The 22045-nt window shown below is 43.4% G+C and overlaps 1 protein-coding gene across 1 annotated transcript; it reads right to left on the reverse strand.

Moving 5' to 3' along the window:
• Nucleotides 1-18435: 18435 nt before the first annotated feature.
• On the reverse strand, nucleotides 18436-20294 carry LOC136052311 (potassium voltage-gated channel subfamily A member 6-like). The gene is given in 2 exon segments (XM_065742320.1): nucleotides 18436-20204; nucleotides 20206-20294. Coding segments are annotated over 2 exon segments (1812 nt in total). The 3' UTR covers nucleotides 18436-18481.
• Nucleotides 20295-22045: the final 1751 nt, after the last annotated feature.

The following is a 22045-nucleotide window of genomic DNA, read 5'->3' on the forward strand; positions in this document are numbered from 1 at the left end:
GACGGCCTTTACCTCCGCAAATTGGCTTGACTCTCCTTCTCCTTCGGTGGCCTCTGCAACTCGTCGTGTGGGGCTCCACACAGCAGCCTTCCATCTGCGATGCTTCCCAACAATACGACACGATCCATCAGTGAAGAGGGCATACGTCTTTTCATTCTCTAGTAGTTCGTTATATGGTGGGGCCTCTTTAGCACGTGGTATCTCCTCTGATGGGGATGTTCCAAATTTCTTGCCTTCAGGCCAGTCCATGATCACCTCCAGGATTCCTGGACGGTTGAGGTTCCCCATCCGAGCTCGCTGTGTAATCAGTGCAATCCACTTACTCCAGGTGGCATCGGTAGCATGATGGGTGGGGGGAACCTTTCCTTTGAACATCCAATTCAGCACTGGCAGTCGAGGTGCCAGGAGGAGCTGTGTCTCAGTACCAATTACTTCAGAGGCAGCCCGAACCCCCTCGTATGCGGCCAAAATCTCCTTCTCAGTTGGAGTGTAGCACTCCTCTGAACCCCTGTACGCTCTGCTCCAAAATCCAAGGGGTCGGCCTCGGGTCTCCCCAGAGGCTCTTTGCCACAGACTCCAAGTGGGACCTTTCTCTCCAGCAGCAGTGTAGAGGATGTTTTTCACATCCTGTCCCAACCGAACTGGCCCCAGGGCCACAGCACGGGCTATCTCCTGCTTGATTTGCTCAAAGGCCTGCTGCTGTTCAGGACCCCATGCAAAATTATTCTTTTTCCGAGTCACTTGATAGAGGGGGCTTACTATGAGGCTGTAGTTTGGGATGTGCATCCTCCAAAAACCTACTACACCCAGAAAAGACTGTGTCTCTTTCTTGCTAGTGGGTGGTGACATACTGGTGATTTTGTCAATCACATCTCCTGGAATGTGACGACGTCCATCTTGCCATTTTACTCCTAGGAATTGAATTTCTTGGGCAGGTCCCTTCACTTTGTTCCGTTTAATAGCAAAACCAGCACCCAGAAGAATTTGGATTATTTGCTCTCCTTTTTTAAAAACTTCCTCTGCTGTATCACCCCACACAACAATGTCATCGATATACTGGAGGTGCTCAGGTGCCCCACCCTGTTCCAGTGTGGTTTGAATCAGCCCATGGCAGATGGTTGGGCTGTGTTTCCACCCCTGGGGCAAACGGTTCCAGGTGTACTGAACGCCCCTCCAGGTGAAAGCAAACTGTGGTCTGCACTCTGTGGCCAAAGGAATAGAAAAGAATGCATTGGCAATGTCTATAGTGGCATACCACTTGGCTGCTTTTGACTCCAGTTCATACTGCAGCTCCAACATATCTGGCACAGCAGCACTCAGTGGGGGTGTGACTTCATTCAGGCCACGGTAATCTACCGTCAGCCTCCATTCTCCACTGGCTTTACGCACCGGCCATATGGGGCTGTTAAAAGGTGAGTGAGTCTTGCTGATCACTCCCTGGCTCTCTAGCTGACGGATCAAGTTATGAATGGGGAGCAAGGAATCCCTGTTGGTGCGGTACTGCCGTCTGTGCACTGTTTTTGTAGCGATAGGTACCTGCTGCTCTTTCACTTTCAGTACCCCCACAACAGACGGATCTTCTGACAGGCCAGGTAAAACAGACAGCTGCTGAATGTTGTCTGCATCTACAGCAGCTATTCCAAAAGCCCATCGGTACCCCTTGGGATCCTTGAAATGTCCCCTTCTGAGATAGTCAATACCAAGTATGCATGGAGCCCCCTGTCCAGTCACTATGGGATGCTTCTGCCAGGTTTTACCGGTGAGGCTTATTTCTGCCTCCAACACAGACAGTTCCTGAGAACCCCCAGTCACTCCAGAAATATGAATCAATTCTGTCCCTTTATAACTCGAGGGCATCAGAGTGCACTGTGCACCAGTGTCCACCAGTGCCTTATATCTTTGTGGCTCTAATGTGCCAGGCCATCTAATCCACACAGTCCAATACACTCTGTTATCCCTTTCCCTCCCCTGGCTGAGGGCAGGGCCCCTCTATTGGTTACCTGCAGTGACGGGAGCAATTTCATTGGTGGCTGATCTCTGCTGTAGTTCTCTCACCCGTGCTCGCAGTACAGGAGTGGGTTTTTTATGCCACTTCCTCATGTCCTCTCCGTTTTCTCGTAAGAAGCTCCACATGGCCACACGTGACATGATGTTACTGCCGTCATTTGCTCGTGCAGAGGGGCGGTTGCCTTTAGTGGCCGAGACTTTCAACAGTTTGATAAATTGCTTCATCAGATTCTTTGCGTCATGCTCGTCTTCATCAGGTGTTTCCAATACTGACACAGGTTCATCCCTATTCATCAGTAATGACAGTTCGTCCAGTATAGTTTTCTTTATCTCACCTACTTCTTCTGCTACTATAGCTGCAATGGAAGCACGTGATGGTGGAAACTGTTGTTCAAAGTTTTGGAGAGTAATAGTCAATTCATAAACTGGGAGTCTTCTGTCTTGACCCTCGAATCTATGGAACATTGCTACCAGTGTACTTGCGTACCTCTCTGGTGCTGTTTTTGAGAGCTTGCGATATACATCAGGTGTGCACCTTACTCTATCAGGATCACGGTCCTGGTGTGGATTGTTAGGGACGAAATTGGGATCATACAGCATCTCTACTACGGCTGTTTCTCTCAAAAACTGGATGCCTTTCTCCACGGTGTTCCATCTTTCCACCTTAGGCTCCAGGTCATCTTTGTAAGGGTATCTATCCTTTACAGCCACTAGTACTCGTTCCCAGAGGGTAGCGACTCCATTCAGACATCTGCCAATTCCTCTGTCGATAGCTGGGTCTCGGGCAATGCTTGCCAGTTGGCGGGCTTCGCTGCCATCTAGGGACACGCTGCTGGCACCGCTGTCCCAACACCGCAGCAACCAGGTAACAATAGATTCACCCGAGCGCCGTACAAACTCCTTTCTTGAACCTTGTATTTCAGTCATCTTTAGGGGCCGACGAGTAGTGGTAACAGTGACTCCATCATCATCGCTGTCTTCTCCATGTCTCTCACTTTTCTTAGTGGCCTTTTTAGGTGGTGGTGGTGGTGGTGGTGGTGGTGGTGCTGAGGAGGGCCCCTCGCCTGGATCTTCCTTTTTTTCCTCTGCTTCTTCTTTACGTTCTAGGCGCGAGGACGGCCGTGTCCATTTCTGGCCTTCCACAGGGGCAACCGACACTGATACCGGTGCTTCCTGTGATTGGTCAGGTCTAACTTGGAGGTTTTCATTTTTGCTTTGGACCTTGGTTTGGAAACCATTTCTCTCCAGAACATCAATTATGGCTCGATAAGCACAAGCCAGACCCCAAACAATACATTCCTTCTCAGACCGTCCTGAGTCACATGACTCCTTACCTAAACACTCACTGAATTTCTCAGGATCCCACAGGTGCTCAAGATCAAAATTGCATAACACCGGGGGTCCCCACGCTTCTAATTTCTTTCCTAATTTTTTCCACCTTCCCTGCCATTCAACACTCTCTGGTTTTGAGGAAGGCTTCCTCCATATGATATAAATTGCCAAGAGAGCATTCAGGAAAATAGATAACACAGTTGTCAGGTTGACATCCTGAATATAGGTAAAGACCTGAAAAGAGTAACTGGAAACCATTCCAAATGCCGCATAATCTGTCACATTAGCCAGGGTGTTTAGGCAGGAGGCACGTAACCCCCTCAGCACACTAAAGTAGCTGTATATCCACATTACTCCGGTGCTGAACGCGAGGAGCTTAAAAAGACGCCAGCATGCTATAAGGTACATGAAAAACCTTAGTCCACTCTGCACCAGATTTACAATGGAGTGCCAATACTGCACTGCCCGCATTCTCCACCAATAATTGTCACGGTGTTGTCCGTGACAGTGACCCAAAGGAAACCGAGAAGGGAGAGGGGAGAGAAAAAGAAACTGCGTCAGTGGCCGCGCGGCCGCCCGAGCAGAGCCGCGCTCCGGGAGGGGGAGGGGGAAACGGCGGGAAGAGATGGGTCTACAAGAAAACAACGGCACGATCTGAGAAGGAACGGTAACTTTACTAAATCTAATAAAATTGAACAATTGAAAGAGAGAGAAAAATTTCCAAACCAAAAGCTATGAGCTTACGCTAAGGAGGACCCGCAGGGGAAGCACACGTGCTGAACCTCCACGGCAGCCCAGAGCAACGCGCCCAGACCGAGCGCCGCCTGCATCCGGTGCGGAGCTCCGCCCCTCCCCTCTGCTGCTCCCCCAGCATTAACTCCTTAACTGCTGCATGATGCTCTGATGTGGAATACCGGCATCAAAACCACAAAACCACAACACACCCTCATCCAGCAGTAGCAGGCTTTGGCACTCCTTGCAACCAGAGACCTGTGTAGCCATGCTTCTATGCAGACCTTCTGTCTGGGTTGCCACAGCCTTTTTAAGGCAAGCTCTCTGTCTAGTAGAGACCATGGTACAAAAAAGAATAAAAATAAATAAATGAAAATTGAAAATAAATAAATAAATAGTTTATAGTAATAATATATATAGATATGAATGGTGATAATTTAAAAATAAATAAATAATAATTATAATTTAAAGAATATATAAAATATAAAGTAAACACAAACAAACACTGCAGACACAGAGACCAGCAATAAATAGGATGGATTTGCAAGAGAGAAGGGACTGTAACCCTGCACCCTGCCTGCACCTGCAAAAGCCACACCCACACGAGCTCCCACACCTATAGCAGCACAGTAAGGGGGCGGTACTCACATGTAGATCACTCCTCCCTGTGCCTAGTGGGCAGTGACACTTCGCTGCCCTCCTTGAGCCCTATTCAGCTGAGGGGTGTGGGCGAGGGCGCCATTACCCTGGCAACGCCTACACCAAGTTAGCCTCTTGCAAGAACAGCTGTGGGGACTGGCCGCTCTCACTCGATTCCGGTGAGACAGGAACCTCCCGAAACCCCCCCCTGTACCTCAAATCAGCCACTGCAGCTCCGGCTGTGCCGATTTCAAAGCAGTTGATCGCAAGGACTGAGTGTTAGTTCCGGGTTCTGAACGTTTTAAATCACCCGCCGTTGCCCTAGCAACGCCTACATCACGTCAGCCTCTCGCGAGAGAGCTGCCGGGATCTGTCGGTACTAGCTGCTCTCACTCGGCTCCCATGAGACAGGAACCTCCTGAACCGACCCCCTGTACCTCAAATCAGCCACTGCAGCTCTGGCTGTGCCGATTTCAAAGCAGTTGAAGCAGTTGATCACGAGGAATGAGGTTGGACAAGATGACCTTTAAGAGTCCCTTCCAAATCAATTGATTCTATGACTGTATTTTATGATTTCTAAACATTTGTTGAATTATTAATGTACAAAGTGGGGGAAAAAAAAAGAGATCCAAGATCTCAGATATTGAATATGTCCTCTGTATGTCCTCATGTTATGTCATATGGTACACATGTTTGGTGGAGCAATCCCTCATGTACCCAGCACTGTAACGGGCAGAATAGCTGCTTGACATAACTCATTGGTGTGCCGAGTTGCTCAGTCAGTTTTCCAGGCACCACTTAACCAAAGACTTTGAAGAAGAGACTTCCCTGAGGGAGAAACACCTTTGGAAGAACCGCCCCCCCCCCCCACCCTCCCCCACACACAGTGCCTGCTTGCTGCGAAACTTCCCAGCTTTTTCCCATCCACTGCAGTGACCAGACGAGTTCCTGAGATCAACGGACTACGGACCTCACTGGATCCACAGTGGTGATACTCTCTCCCTCTCTCTTGCCTTCTGCCAAGTCTCCTTGCTTTTTTATCTCTTTTCTATCGCCCACCTTCCCTTCCCCTTAGGGATATCCCTAAGGAACTGGTAATTGTAATAAACTGGTTGGGCTAACATTTGACCCGCTGTGTCTTAATCTCGCCATCGGGTATACATATACGTATAAAGAACCTCATCTCCCTCCTTTATATTGGAGCGTGACACAGCCTTCATATCTCTACTGGCTTACTCACTGTAATCCTTCTGCTGAAAGCTTTCCTCTTCAGTTAAAAATCTACAGGAGAAAGATTACATGAAAGGAAGACCAGTGAAGGTATTCTGCTTTGAAAATTGGCTAAGATTTAGTCTGCAAATCAGAGATTTCTCACAGTTTAAGTGAACTCAAAGCAAGCGGGCAAGTTGGAGGATCAATGTACAGTATCAGCAGTTGAAGTAGTTTTTCCCTAAAAAGATTTTGGAAGTAAATACATTTTACAAATTCTCACTTCTAACATTCTGCATATCAGTGTCTCTATATAGTCACTGCTTACATATGTAGTTTATGCATGTGAAAGTGAAAGCATTTTTATATATTTTAATTGGATGGGAATTGTTAAGTCACAGCCTGAACCAATGACTGAGAACCTGGTGAAGGCACACAGCCAACCCTGGGAGCACAGGTGAAAGCAATTTACCTGTGCAACCAGAAGTCTCATTTCTCCCTAAGTCTCACTTAAGGGCTGGCTGCCACAAGGGAAAGATCTCTACCTGGAGATCCCTTCTTTTGGATTATTTGGTGATCCTTGGGAAGGGTAAGCAGATCTTTCTTTAACTGGATTGTGACAATCAGCCTTTTTTATGTAATTTAGAACTGGTTCTCTTACCTTTCCCTATAACTATGTAAATATCTATATATATGAATGTATATATAACACGTGATGCACAAGCAATTGCTCACCACCCACTGACCAATGCCCTCCCTGAGCAGCAGAAGATAGCCAGATGAACTCCCAACCCCTTCATTACTCCTTCCATATGATGTCATATGGTACAGATTATCCTTTTGACCAGTTTAAGTCATCAGTCCTAACTCCTTTAGCTCTTTTCTGGGAATGGCCTGCATCTCTCTCCAACACCCACCACAGCTGTGCCACATCTGAAGATGGCTTGAACAGTATGTATTCAGACGTCTTCTGTGGAGGTTCTGACTAAGACTAATACACAAAGAATAGCTCACTACTCGTCTTCTCTGAAATTCACTTAGCTAAGTAATATTGAGAGTTCACAAATCTGCACAGTGTTTTTTCTGTTGTTGTTTGTTTGTTTGTTTTAAGAGCCAGAGAAAAAAGTAAATAATGAGGTGAGCTACAGCACACTCTGGACTGTACCTTCTACCTGTTCTTCCTCCCATTGCAGACAGGAAATGATGAGGACTGTAATACTTTTTTTATTTTTATTTTGCCCTAAAGTTCTAAAAGATAACATGCTAAGTGGAAACAGGAATTGCTCAGAATTCACAGCAAGTTCTAGCAAGTCACACTACATTGCATGAGCAGTCTAGACTAATTAAACAGCTTATTTTTTTCTTTGTACATTTTCCACTTGCAGAAAAGAACAAATGGCTCAGTGAAAGCCAAAGCACTGGAACATCCCTTCTGTCATCCCTAATGCATAGAATCATAGAATGATTTCAGTTGGAAGGTACCTTACAATCATCTAATTCCAACCCTCCTGCTGTGGATGGTGTTCCCACCCACTAGATCACACTGCCCAGGGCCCCATCCAACCTGGTATTTTAACACCTCCAGGAATAGGGCATCCACAGCTTCTCTGCACAAGCTGTTCCAGTGCCTCATCAGCTTCAGAGTAAAAAATTTCCTCATGATATCAAATGTAAACCTCTCTTCTTTTAGTTCATAATGTGGTCTAGTATCCATGTTATTTGACCTGCCACTTTATCTGGTTTGGAGTATCTGAATAGCACCTAACAGAATGCAAGGAAGTATTAGCGCTGACATTGGAGTCACATTGCTAATAACTGGGAATTCAGTGGCTACCACTGTATTTTCTTTAAAAAAAGGTTAGTTTACAAATAATATTAATTGTATCTCTCATTATAGATCAAAGTACAAAAGATATAAATGCAAAACTTTGCATTTTACCTTGTTTACGTACATGTAAAAAAAATCAGAACATTATAAAAATAATCAGGAATATTACAAAATTCTCAAATAATTCACTTTCTAAAGAGTATCAAACAACTGAAATCAAAATACTCTCACAGACATGGCAGATTTTGAAAATGAGCCTTTTTTTTTTTTTTAATGGACATGTGACTTACATAAATATTTCAGTGCACTGTAGAAAACTAACAGATCATCAGATACCAGGCAAATGAATAAAGCAATACTGAACACCCTCAAGACTGTTTTTAAAACTCATTGTGTCATCTCCAAGGACATGCTACGAAGAAAAATTGTTTTGTGAATATCACTTCATAAGCATGAAAGCCCCTAGTTTACAGCTCTAAAAGGATTGCATCTGACAGTACAATTTCTGATACATTAAAATTAAAGCATATTGCAGATCTTGAGAAATATACAGTGCATCTTCATGTTTCTTCCACGTCCTCATGGATCATCATTTACTTGTAGGATATGTTTATCTGCTATTTACCTGTACTTCATGGTATCAACACTTTCCACCACAATTAGTATGGCCAAGAATTGGCAGAATTTGTTCTGCAGCACCAAAGAATTCATGGTTTCTGCTCGTTTATACTTTGGTTTTCCTACTACTCTTCATGCCTAACTGTGCCTTATTCCATCACCACTGTAAAATCTAATTGTAATAATGCTTTCTCACCTCTGGAAAGTTCTTTGAACTCTGAAGTGACATATATGATTTTAGTCGTATAAGCACTTTGATCAGCTTTTTGCTGATAATGATTACTCCTGTAGGATCTTTACCATTAATATGTTTCATGCTTCAAGACTAAGGCATACACAACTGCACTGCATATAATATAACAGCTGTAACTAAGATGCACATATGCATATACTAATAGTGGTTTCTTCTATCAATGTCAAAATGAATTGAGCTCAGAAACAGATACAACACTGTGCTTATGGTCCAAATTAAACTTGTTGGATCACTCTGTAAATGTCATAAGATAATTTGTTTTTCCCTTTTTCTTACTTTTAATAACTCAAGAAATGATGACAAGCCCTTAGGATAACTTAGGCACACCAGATTTGTGTGCACCATAACTGACAATATCATTGATAAAGCTTGGTATTCATGTTCGCATGCTTCCATAATGTGTACAGTTATTGGTAAAATTTTGCTTTGTTTTTCTTTTATTTCTAATAAAGGGATTAAAAAGGAGAGTTAAAAACAAAAACAAAAAAACAACTGAACTTGCAAGCCAGAATATAGATATAAATCATAATGTGACAGTTTCATCACATAAGTGAGTACAGAAGAGTAATAAATTAGTAGGCTCACAGACAAAATATGACTAGGTTTTCTTAGGTGCTTTTGTGACACAGAGTTGAATGGATGGGTGAAGATCCCACCTTGGTCAATCATTGTTCTGTCCCCTGAGCTCAAAGTCTCAGTCATACTGACACAGAATGAGATGAACTCAAAGAGTTGAAAGAAGAAACATGAAACCATGGCTTTACTTTGTCTCTGTCAGAACAGTGCTTTTAATAGAAAATTATTCTGCTAACCTCTTCTTGGCCATTGATATCAACTTAGCTGACATTCAGTTCAATGAAGGTTATTTGTCAATGCTGATTTCTGCATCCCAGATAAGAAACCCGAGCTGAGCTGCAGCAGAGCTTGCTCAAGGCTTTTCTCAAAATTAGATGCAATGTGCTACTGAAGTTACTCTGGGGTGTTAGTAATAGCAAGGAATTACCAGAAACCCCAGGAAGAATGATCAGTGAAGAGCTGAAAAGTTCTCTATAGGGAGAAAGGACAAGACACAGTCAGCAGATCTTCCAGGTTGAGGAGAAGAGACAGAGACTGTTGTGTTTTCGAAGTGCAAAAAGTAAGAAAAGCTTAAGGGACGGGCCTTCCCTTTGTCTTCAAACTAGTGCATCAGGTACTGCCTGCCCTGTCCTGTCCCACTCCTAGCACTTCTTTTTCTTCCCTCAGCTTATGAATTCATCACTCTCAGGACTCTGACACTAGTACTCTGATCTTACCACTCCCAATTTGTGTCTTCTACAACTGATATGTTTGCTATCAAAATCCCTATCATTATTTTAAATGCTGTGCTATTTAGTATCTTCCAGTTTATTTAAGTCCATTATTCAGTCATCATTCACATTCACACTCATATGGTGACACTTATGTCATTGCTAAATTTTATCTTAGTCCCACTGCAAATATTTTAAACAATCCGGAGAGTAACTCTTGAAGAACTCCTTTAAGAACCTCCTTCTTTTCTCACAATGATTATTCACTCTGTTCTTTACTGACTCTGTATTTCCTTTACTGATACTATTGACCCTCATTCATCCATCTCATCTTAAGTGGTATTTTTCCACACAGCATATTAATGTCTTTTATGTAAAGCTTTTTTAGGGAAGGTATAATTAAAATCAGAAATACTGGAGCAAGAAAGAAGTGATCTGATTTGTTTAAAATTAGTGGATCCTGAAAATGGAGACCCTAGAGTCAGCGTATCTACAGCCAACCTGACAGGACTGTGACAATTTTCACAGATGGCCATAACAGTAAAAATCTGTAGGAGTCTCCATGCCTAGCTCTGCTACTCTTCTGTTACTGTATTGTTTAAGGATTGCAATTATAATTACCATAAAATTATAATTACCATAAAAAAATCTGTTTCCTTAATGACAGATCATATCCAAGCAAGATGAGATTCACAGAAGTTGGGATAGAAAAGCAAGCAAGGATCTAGGAATGGAATCTGCTCCGTTTGATGTGAGCAATTTAGTGACACCAAAAACCCCACACCAGCCTGACCTCTGCCAGGCTCATAACTGTCAAGGGCATGAAAGAGTTGAGTATGGTACAGCATACAGGCTCAACTTATGGTATGGTAATAGTGCACCTCCCTAGAGTACTACAGAATATAAGCAAATGATGAGACTGTGGTCCAGTTCTGCTTTCACCAGAGATAGGTTTGGTGCCACTTCACTGATGCGGCTCTTGTCCAGAACTGCACCAATGTAAAAGAGAGCAGCATTTGTTTTCTGAAAATGGATGCCATCAATCTAATTGGAAACAACAGATGTATCAACAAGAAGCAAGAAGAGACAGTGATGTTCCACTTTTTATTTGTCAAATAACATTTCATTTCTTTCCAGGGAATGCAAGAGGATAAAACAACATGCGCTCTGAAAGTTAAACCTTACTTTAGTGTAAAATCATATACAACTTTTTTGGTGAATGAACCTACAGCACCTAAAGACATGACTACAATCCCAGCAAAAAAACTCAGGATTTATTGTACTTTTCAACAAATGGTCTTCTAAAACTTTACAATAAATATTTTTATATCCATTTAAGTGAATGATTAAGAATATACAAAGACAGATTTATTGAACTTCCAGTAATATTTTGTATGAAGGCAAGGTTTCCTATGCATCTTGCCTCTGAGGCATCACAGCTTCAGTATTTTAAAGTGACCACAAAAGTTGATGAGCACTTTCCATAAAATTTCCCTCCTGCAAATCTTTTCCTTTCTTTCATTAAGAAAAAGCTGGACACTGGAAAGTTCAACCAGTAAATGTGCAGTACAGACAACATGGATATTACCTACAGAGAACGATTATCAATGAAGTAAAGCTCACAATGATCACAGTTGCAAGTAAAGTATAAAACCATGCTGTAATATTCAAGTTCTTGAGCCATCCAACAAACCCTGAACAGAGTACCCTGGTGCAAGCAAAAACTCAACCGGTTAGGCAAGGCATACAGAATTGACATGTGTACTAACAACGTAATACACTCTGCAAAATCAATTTTACTATGGTCCCTGCCTGCTTTCCCCCATAAACATTTTCCTGAGTTTATCTCCCTGACCAGAGTCTTGCCTTACTTAGGACCTAATGTCCATATCATTTAACTCCTTATTGTAATTAACAAGCAGTTTCATTACCAACTATTTTGTAGGCAACTAAGGACATTCAGCTTATTCAGTTTATCAGAGGATTAAAGCTTCTGATACTGCAGACACCTGCCCCTCTCCTTAACTTTACATGTAAAGCAGATGGCAGCAAATTGGGAATTGCACCTCAAGCATGCTGATAATATGGCTACAAATGTATTCAGAATGGGACTTGTCTGGAAAGTAACCTCCAAAGAGCAGAGATCTAAGTTACTACAATGTAAATAGAGCTATCTTGTGCTTTACATGGCTGCAGCTGAGTGCAGTTAGCCTTAAACTTGTCCACAGCCTGCACACTTCCACCACTGCTTGTTTTTGCCAATGTAATCTTAAAAAGAAGCCTAACTTTTCTGAGCTCAGTAGACTTACTTGGACTCAAGTCAGATGAGAGTTTTCAGGAAAGCTGAGGTTAATTCCTGCTGTAATCCGTATTCCCTGATGTAAATAGGACCTCAAGATAAATAAAAATGAAGGTAAGAATTTTAACAGACAGGATATATGTTTTGACTTTATGCAGAAGATTGAAATTGGACCCCAATATAAAATGAAAGTAGCTAAATGGAGTTTTGCTAACTTAGAGCAGTAGATGGTGAGGATCTAGCTTGCACTATGTTTTTGTAGTTTATAATTATCTTTCTCTTTTTCTTTGCCTAGAATCAGATTCTCCATTTAGGCTGCAAGTTTTATTTAGGAAATTCCTCCTCACTAATTGCAAGAAATTTGTAATTGTTAATTTCACAGATGAAAACGAAACCTTACCTACTTCAACTTCAACAGCAGAAGATGTTAGTTCGTTTGCTTTTAGGAATGATCCTGTTCTTTTCATCCTAGTACGAAAGACACTTCAGTTCTTACCCTGCTTTTTGCTCCCTTGGATTTCCTTTATACTCATTCTTCTTTATCTCTGCAGGATCTCCATACATCAAAGGACTGAGCCTAGTAAAGAACACTCAGTCCTGTCACCTTCATCCTTCCAGCTGCTGTAGCAGTAACCTTTTATGCATATAAGCTGGATCAGAAGGAATAGGGCCAAAACAGAAAATTGCTCAAAAATCTCAACATACAACATTTTCCAAACATGAACAGAACAGAAATTTCACCTTGTAGAAAATTGCAGGAATCCTTCAATAATGTAACCTCTGAAATACTGCAAATTCATGCCTTTTAAACTTACAGTCCTTCAGATGGTTTATATGCAGTGGATAAAAAAGGCAATTATGATAACATTTTTCTTTTTTTTTTTTTCCTCATTGATTTCTCCCCTGTTCTGATTTGGTGCAAGACATCTCATGGGAAAATTTTCTTTATAACTGATTGTCAGATAATAGTTCGGGAAAAAGCGGTAATCTTGTCCATAGCAAAACTTACTTTCTGTAAAACATGTGAATGTGATTCGTGTCAAAAGACAGAGAGTCAAAAATACTGATACAATACCTTTAAATCCAATCAGCAGATAAAATTGATTAAAGGAGTAAAATTTCCTTATAAGGCATGGAAGGATAAACTAGGAACAGAACTCTATCTGCATCTCAAACATTAACCCTGCAAAACGGAGCCCAGAAGGCGCCTTCCTCAAACCAAGCGGTGACAGAGATAAGCATTTCAAACACAGACCTTGCAAGACCGGCCTGGAATACAATGAGGGATGAATCAGAGGGAATTACGAAAGACAAACAGCCTTCATCCCAAAGACCACCTGAAGGAGCCTGCAACCCCCTAGCGACTGGCCACACAAGCATAGAAGGATAAAATGATTGACCAAAAGGAGGAGGGGACTTCAGGGAATTTTAAATAAGACTCTGTATAAAAGAAGAGGGAACCATCTTCCCGGGGTGTGCGTTGTTGGTGGAGCGGAGACTCCGCGGCACACCCAGCGCTGCTTGCTTATTGCTTTTCACCTTTTGATTGTAATAAAATATTCCAAAAACTCCGATTGGACTCTGAGCGTTTATGACACTTTCCTAGTGAGATTGTTAAAAAAAAGGATTGTGTTTTTTAAAGCAACACTCCTGCTCATATTCATTGTTACTGAGCACTCAGAAGATTCTCAGACCAGTTGCCTCTCCATGTGCGAGGATATACAGACAAAATCCCTTCCTATCTCCTGGTTTGCACTGTCTGTTTTCAAATGCTGTTAACAGTCTGCCAGTCTGGAGTTTGATAGGGCAGCTGTACACAGTATAACATGATGGGATCTTCAGTAAGCACAGAAAATGGCCGTAAAGGTGGCATGCTAATAACTGAGGACTGAACACATTAAACGTTGCTTTTGCTTGTAGCCAAAGTCACAGGGTAAATAAACAGACTGTGAGATTGTTATGGAAACAGGTCCTTGGAGATACTACTCTGCATCACAAAATGTGCTCTGCCTTAAGAAGGAAACAGTTAGACAGACAGATTTGTATTTCAGGCATCCAGAGGTGACTGCTAGCAGCTGAAAACTTGAGTTCTCTGTAAAGTCAAATGGCAGTATGTCACTTAAGTCACCTGCAAAAATTCTGAAGGCTGCTTAATTAAAATGCTGAATACCAGATGTGCTATAATATTGCTGATGACATCCTGGTGGTATTTTAGGAGATGCTTAAAAACAGATTTGCATGCTTAAATAAAACTCCTGTGTTACACTTTCCAAGCTTGTTAGCTTTTTGTATTTCTCTTAGTTCTAACACAGAAAGCAAACACCACTCCTGTTTTACACATTTTCATTTGCACATTCTTTCCAGAATTGAAAAATATGAAGTGCAAAAAACTGCACAAAAAGTTGTCTGTTTGCAGTGAAGTTCTTTTACGTCAGTGTTGTGTGTGTGTGCCTATATGCTTAGAAACCCACAGCTGATTTTCACTTGAGAGCAGAAGCTCACTTTACCAGAACATCTCTACAAGACATGCTAGGGTTTATGTTACTGGTTATATGTATCACATCTTTTCGTTGTTGTTGTTGTTGGAGTCTGCACACCCAGCCACATATCACGCTGGCTGGAAGAACAACCTATTATTCAGAGGGATGGTTCCTGCCTGGCAGGGGCAGAGGGGTTGGACCAAAGGGAAAAAAACAGCACAAGGAATTTTTCTAATGTAAACTGAGCATACTTCATGCCTTCTGCTGAACTTGTGCTTAACCTGAGCTTTTTATATCTTACTTTGGGGAAACTTGTATACACTTGGATACACTTGTGCATAAAATAATCCCAAACGCGGGCATTTTGCTAGGAGACAGAAACGGCCTTGACACATCCCTCTTAAATAGCAGGTTCTTCTGCTAGTGTAGTGTATTTGCAAGGACAACATAAAACTGAAAGCCAATTTCTTGAATTCAGAAGAATATTTCATTATACTGAATCAGATACACAGCTAAGAACAACAGCATTTTGTAGAATTAATTCAGAGACCAAAACAACTTTTCACACAAAACTAACAGAGATCCCACCTTGCAGTGGGATTACTCCTACTGCTGTACCAGTATTACTCACCCACATATTACATGCTTCAAAGGATGCAGAATGAATCCCAAAGCCAAGAAATTCAGAGAAATTTGCCTCAGTTCCAATAAACCAAAAAGGCACTAAACAAACATCTATGGAGGTAGCCTGGAAAGTCACATTCTACTGTTTTTATTCAGACATGCTCCTCTCAGCTACAAAGCCATCACCACACTACACCACATATGGTCTCCCAGGCTAATCTGCAGTAACAAATGACATTTTGCTGCTGACTGGTGAGAGAGAGATCAGAGGATTCAGTGTAATGTCTGTGCACTGACCTAAAGGGAGATCCTTGTACATTAGAAACCTTTGAAAAGACAACTGGTCTCTTGAGAAGTGCAGCAGTTAGGACTTAAACAAACAACTTATACCATATGATCAGGACCCAGATGAGGAGAGTCCCAATAAAGCACTCTAGTCATGAAGCCAAATCTCAAGACAATAGAAAACAAGCAGGGTAATAAATAAATAAATAACAGATCCCATCTCACAACCCTGCCAGCTCAAACGATACTAAAGGACATGTCCTTAGCAATCTCAGCCTTATGTTTGAAAAGTAAGATATATACATATACATAAAACAGTCTACATATTTTGCATCTTGATATTACCTCTGTTTTGTGGACTATTCAGTGGATAAAAATTGGCTGGATGGTCACAGGGTTGTGGTCAATGGATCTATGTCAGCGTAGAGGACAGTGATGAGTAGTGCCCCACAGGTGTCTGTCTTTGGCACTAGTGCTCTTTAGTATCTTTCTCGATGACACAGACAGTGGGATCAAGCAAGTTTGCTGATGACACCAAGCATAGAGGTGCAGTTGATATGACAGAAGGAAGGTATGCCACCCAGAGGGACCTGGACAGACTTGAAAATTGGGCTCACAAGAACATAATGAGGTTCAACAAGGTCAGGTGAAACACTCTGCACTTGGTTCAGGGTAATCCCAGATATGGGAGAAGAACTCCTTGAGAGCACCCCTATGGAGAAGGACTTGGGGATCCTGGTGGACAAAAAGCTAGACGTGAGCTAGCTGTGCATTCTTACAGCCCAGAAGGCCAACAGCATCCTGGGCTGCATCAAAAGAGAGATGGCCAGCAGGGCAAAGGAGGTGACTGTCCCTTTTACTCTGCCCTTGTAAGGCCTCATCTGAAGATCTGTATCTACGTCTGGGACTCCCAGTACAAGAAACTTGTATAGCAGCAGATCCAGAGGAGCGTCATGAAGATGACCAAGGGGCTGGAGCACCTCTCTCATGAAGAAAAAATTGAGGGAGCTGGGCTTGTTTATCTTGAAGAAGGCCCTAGGAAAACCTCACTGAGGCCCATAAGGGAGACTATAAGCTGGAGGGAGTTTGAATTTTACATGGTCTGAATTTTATATGGTCTGATAGTGACAGAACAAAAAGGATGGGCTTTCAACTAAGAGAGAGAGAAGATTTAGGTTAGAAGTTATGAAAAAATTCTTTACTCAGAGGGTGGTGAGGTGCTGTTGCCCAGAGAAGTTGTGGATTCTCCATTCCTGCAGGATTTCAAAGCCAGGTTGGATGGAATCCTGGGCAGCCTGACCCAGTGGCTGGCAACCCTGTCCATGGCATGGGTGTTGGAACTACATGATCATTAAGTCCCTCCAACCTAAGCCATTCTCAAGTTCTGTGATACTATGATTCTGCCTCTTTTTGCTTTCATACACATGCACACATATTAATGCAAAACATACATTCACATTTAAAAACAAAAACAATACATGTATTTGCATGAAAATTTAACAATGAAATATAGAAGCATTTGTTTCACCTTTTCATCCACTAGCAGCATTTGAAACATTTCAAAATTTGGAACAGGCAGAAATAAATATCATCCGGGAAGAAAAACATGCATCTTAAGATGTAATTCTCTGGTCCCTTCACAAGCCCAGAACTGCAGGCCAATGAATGCATTCTGCATTGCTGCTGTAAGTTGCTCTCATAAAACTTAGCGCATGCAAAAATCATTTCTGTGCCTCCTGTTTAAGAAATACCCAGAACTGTCTGAAACGGTAATAAAGCAAAAATACCACTTCAAGGTTAACTCTTTTTCCTCTCATTTTAAAGCTCTGGGGTATGCTATTGAGTTTGTGCAGATGTCTTAGGGAAGCTCCCATAAGGGCCAGTCTCTAAAGCCGATACAGACTGTGACCCACTACATAAGTGGAATTTTTGGAAAGCAAAGGTGGTTGTTTTATGGCAACGTCAACAAAACACCAAAGTTTCCTCAGGTAAGAAACAAATAAAATTGCAGTGGAATCAACTGTGCTTACATGCCTGAATGCAGAACTGAGTAGCTAAAGCATAAAGTACATCTCATTAAACACTTGTGGGGATAAATTCGGGAGATAACGAATTTTCTCAGAAAGGTGAGAAGGCACCACTACAAAGGTTAACTTGGTACCATAAAAGCCAATTAATAAGGCTGAAATAAGATCAAAACACAGAGAATCTTCAACAAGTCTGTCAAAATATTTATGCTCACTTATGATAAATGCACATATGAAGTAGCAAAGAGCTTTTAGATCTATGCAATTTTTTGGAAACATAAAACAAGAGGATCTTCTGCAAGTCAAGTGTTGCAAAGAAGAACAGGATCTGTTTGCCGACTTTTTCCTACAGCTGCAGAACTCACTGTGAGGCTAGCTACAGCATTTCCATTATTCAAAGGCAATGGCATGGCAGGCGTGACTGATCCCACAGCCAAGGGCACCAAGCTGGCACAGGAACAGAGGGTACAGCTTGAGCCAGATGTTCATGGCCTCTTTAACTACTTACTCCCTGTGGAATCCTTCAGCTGAAGTTGTTGCAAGGACTTGTTTGCTAGTGGAGTAGAAAGGCTAGGGTTTTGAGCTAAAATTGAATTACAGTGGTCTTCAAAAAAGAAACACTCGTGAGGGAGCAGGGAATGACAGCTAGTACTCCACAGAATAACGCAAGACCATTTCTGACTGCACACAGTAATAAGAAACACCAAATCAGGACAGAAGAGCCCATTATCACAATGACTCCGTTTACGGTATCACGATTCACAGTTTGGTATGTAAATGCTGAACAGATCCAACTTCTAGTGGGAAGACAGCTGTGCAGCAGCTTGCATCTCTCTGTCTGGACCCAGTATAACAAAACTGATCACACTTCTGTCAGCATTTTCTTCTCTTTGTAGCCCTGATTACCAGGGGTAATGAAGTTGGAATATTTCATGGACTCCATGTCATCCACTTCCAAAAATTCAGATTTGCTGAGAGATTGATTACTGTCTCCTTTCTTGAACTCAGAGAAGGGTGACTGCTGCTGGCCACAGGTGACGTGGGTGTACTGGCACTGCTCTTCATGTTCAGTCTCTCGATGGTAAAAATAGTTGAAGTTGGACACAATAACAGGCACAGGCAGAGCAATGGTGAGCACACCTGCAATGGCACACAAGGAACCCACTATTTTGCCACCAATTGTCATAGGATACATGTCCCCATAGCCCACAGTGGTCATGGACACCACTGCCCACCAAAAGGCATCAGGAATGCTGGTGAACAATGAGTCAGGATCATCGGTCTCAGCAAAGTATACAGCACTAGAAAAGAGGATCACCCCAATAAAGAGGAAGAAGATGAGGAGACCTAGCTCCCTCATGCTGGCCTGGAGAGTCTTCCCCAAGATCTGCAGCCCTTTGGAGTGCCTGGAGAGCTTGAAGATCCTGAAGACCCTGACCAGTCGGATGACTCTGAGGATGGCCAAGGACATGGCTTGCTGCTGGCCCCCATTGTTGCTGCTACTCCCAGACTGCTGCTTCTGCTGCTGCTGAGCCAGCTCTGTGCCCAGGGTGATGAAGTAGGGGATGATTGCCACTATGTCAATGATGTTCATAATGTTGCGAGAGAAGTCAGGCTTGCTGGGGCAGGTGAAGAAACGCACAAGAAGCTCAAAGGAGAACCAGACTATGCACAGTGTCTCGATGAGGAAAAAAGGATCAGTGAAGAAAGGGCCAACACCAGCAGTGGGTTGTGGAAGCTGCGGAGTCCCATTTGGTGGTGGTGGTGGCAGCAGAATGTCATCATCAAGCACAGCTGGTTCCCCAAAGCCAGGCTGGGTAACCTTGGGCTCCTGGCGAAACTCAGGCAGGGTCTCCAAGCAGAAGATGACAATGGAGATGAGGATCACCAACACAGAAATGATGGCGATGGCACGGGCTGGTCCAGAGCTCTCAGGGTACTCAAAGAGCAGCCAGACTTGACGCTGGAAGTGATGCTCGGGCAGAGGCTTCTCCTCCTCCTGAATGAAACCCTCATCCTCCCGGAAGGTCTCGATGGCCTCCTGGCCCAGCTGGTAAAAGCGGATCTCCTCCAGGAAGATGTCGAGGGGCACGTGTACTGGCCGCCGAAGCCGCCCTCCAGACTGGTAGTAGTAGAGGATGGCATCGAAGCTAGGTCGGTTGCGGTCAAAGAAGTACTCATTGCGGAGTGGGTCGAAGTAGTGCACCCGACGGCTTGGGTCACCCAGCAGCGTGTCGGGGAAGATGGAGAGGGTCCGCAGCTGCGTTTCGAAACGGAGCCCGGAGATATTGATCACCAGCCGCTCGCTGCTGCAGCAGCCGCTGCCGTCCTGCTCCTCGTTCGTCGCCTCCGCCTCGCCGCCGCCCGCCCGAGGGGCCACCAGCGCCAGCGGCTCCTCCGCCCGCATGCCGCCGCTCTGCCTTCACCCCCAGCTCTCCTTCAGCGGGTAGCACCGCCCGTCATCCGCACACCACCGAGCCACCCACCGCCCCGCCTGTTGCGCCTCTTCCGCTCTGCGCCTGCCCGCCGGCCCCTCCTTCTGACCCGATGCTATTCCTGGTCCTAGTGCGGGCACTGTGCGGCGACTGCTTTCCCCGCCGCGAGCGCGCGCACACACGGGAAGGGGAGCGAGGCGGAGGACTACGAGCTTCGTTGATCCATGTCACGATTGGCATCTGAAACCGAGCATAAATTCACAACAGTTTACTGTGTCCTTCTGAAAATGGAGCTAACAGGTAAGGTTGCATCCATCCTTCCCAGGAAGTCTGCCTTTCCCTCAAAAGCCCTTTGTTGGTGCTAAATATTTTTAAGAAGGCTTTTATGGTCATAGTATCCAGTGCCTTTGCTGGCTACAAACCATGTGTATGTAGCCTATGGTCTCTTAGCAGCATAGATATAGAAGCAAAATATTTTCCTCTTTACTCCTCTACTAACTAGCAGCTAATAGTCAGTTATTTCAGGCCTTTGACTTTCTGACCAGCTCACAGCGGCTCTCTTGTTTGTCCTCAGGAGGGAGGTGAATATAATCTAAATGTTCCTTAATCCATTTTCCTTTCTTACTCTATAGCACTGAAGATGGCTGCTGCAAAAGGAAGCGTATTTTTTCATTTGTATGAAGATGTCTGACACAGAAGGAAGCATATTTTTCTTTCATATTATACATAATTACTGTATGGCAAGCAGATGAAAAATACTGGGTACAGAAGAATATACCTTTAAAAAATCAGTATTTACCATTATAATTGGAAAATGGCTCTTGCTGGCACTCCTTTTTCAATTATTACAATAAATAATTTGTTCACATGTTTGAATTATAACTATGATTTATTCATTCATTTGGTTGACAACTAAAATAATTTTAAAACAGCTTTTGGGAGGGATGGGCAAACTGCTGGGGTTTATAGGAGGATACAGGGCATGCCTATGTTTCAGTAATTGCTATGAACCTGCACAAGGTTTGAAGCATTGAGCTTCAGTAGCACGGAAGACAGTGTGACTGTCCTCAGCAGTTCACAGTATAATTTGCTGGCCCACACAGACTTTTCAAACTGCCACAGCTCTCATCTTCACAGTACCTGAGTGAGCAGTGTTGCAGATAGCTCTGATGCCTGCACATGGTATGCAGTCACACCCAGCCATGTCTACCTGCTCTTCTTGGTTGTTGCCACAGACCATCTTAGAGCAGGCCCTGATATTTGTTCCTGAAAGTCTTAGGAAGTGAAGTCATTGTACCTCCCTCTGAGTACTTGAGTCATCCCTCATACTCAGTATCAATGCTTTTGCAACTTGCAACTAAACCCTTTTCAGCACTTTCCCCTAACTGCTCAAGGCTGTTCTGCCTGTGCAACCACACCCCTCACTTAATATTAAGAGGCTGTTCCAGCTGCCACTGCTCAGCCTTCATGAACCATCTTGCTAGGATAGCATCTTGCAGTAGTACGCAACTTGCTGGAGAAGAACAGTAGGAGAGATCCAGAGCTGCTAGAGAGGGAGACAAGATGTATTCTCCAGAAAGCAACAAAGCAGTATTATAACTCTCCCTGCAGAATGTTTTGGCTACTAGGTTTGGGGCCAACACCGCAAGATTAGTGCCAACTACAGATACCACTAAGCTTCTCTCTTTGAGCTAGTGGCTATGTTCACATCTACAGGCTCAGATATGGCAGATTGCTTTGGTTCAACAGTTAAGGATGACCACATCCTCCCCCAGGACATAGCAATCAGTAATCATAAGGTGCACAAAATTATCTTCATAGATCCATGGGAAAACTTGCTGCTGGTTCTAGAACAGCAAGACACTTGGACTTTCATCTAGTACAGAAGCTGGAGGGGCATCACCGCTGGAGCCTGGCCCTGATAGGTACCCATCAACCAGTTCAGCTTCAGCAAACCAAACAGTTCCTGGGATGTGTTATGAGCCACTGAA

This window comes from Cyrtonyx montezumae, unplaced genomic scaffold (genome assembly GCF_038088225.1).
Source record: "Cyrtonyx montezumae isolate F1298 unplaced genomic scaffold, pur_monq_1.0 scaffold_3, whole genome shotgun sequence".
Lineage (NCBI taxonomy): Eukaryota > Metazoa > Chordata > Aves > Galliformes > Odontophoridae > Cyrtonyx > Cyrtonyx montezumae.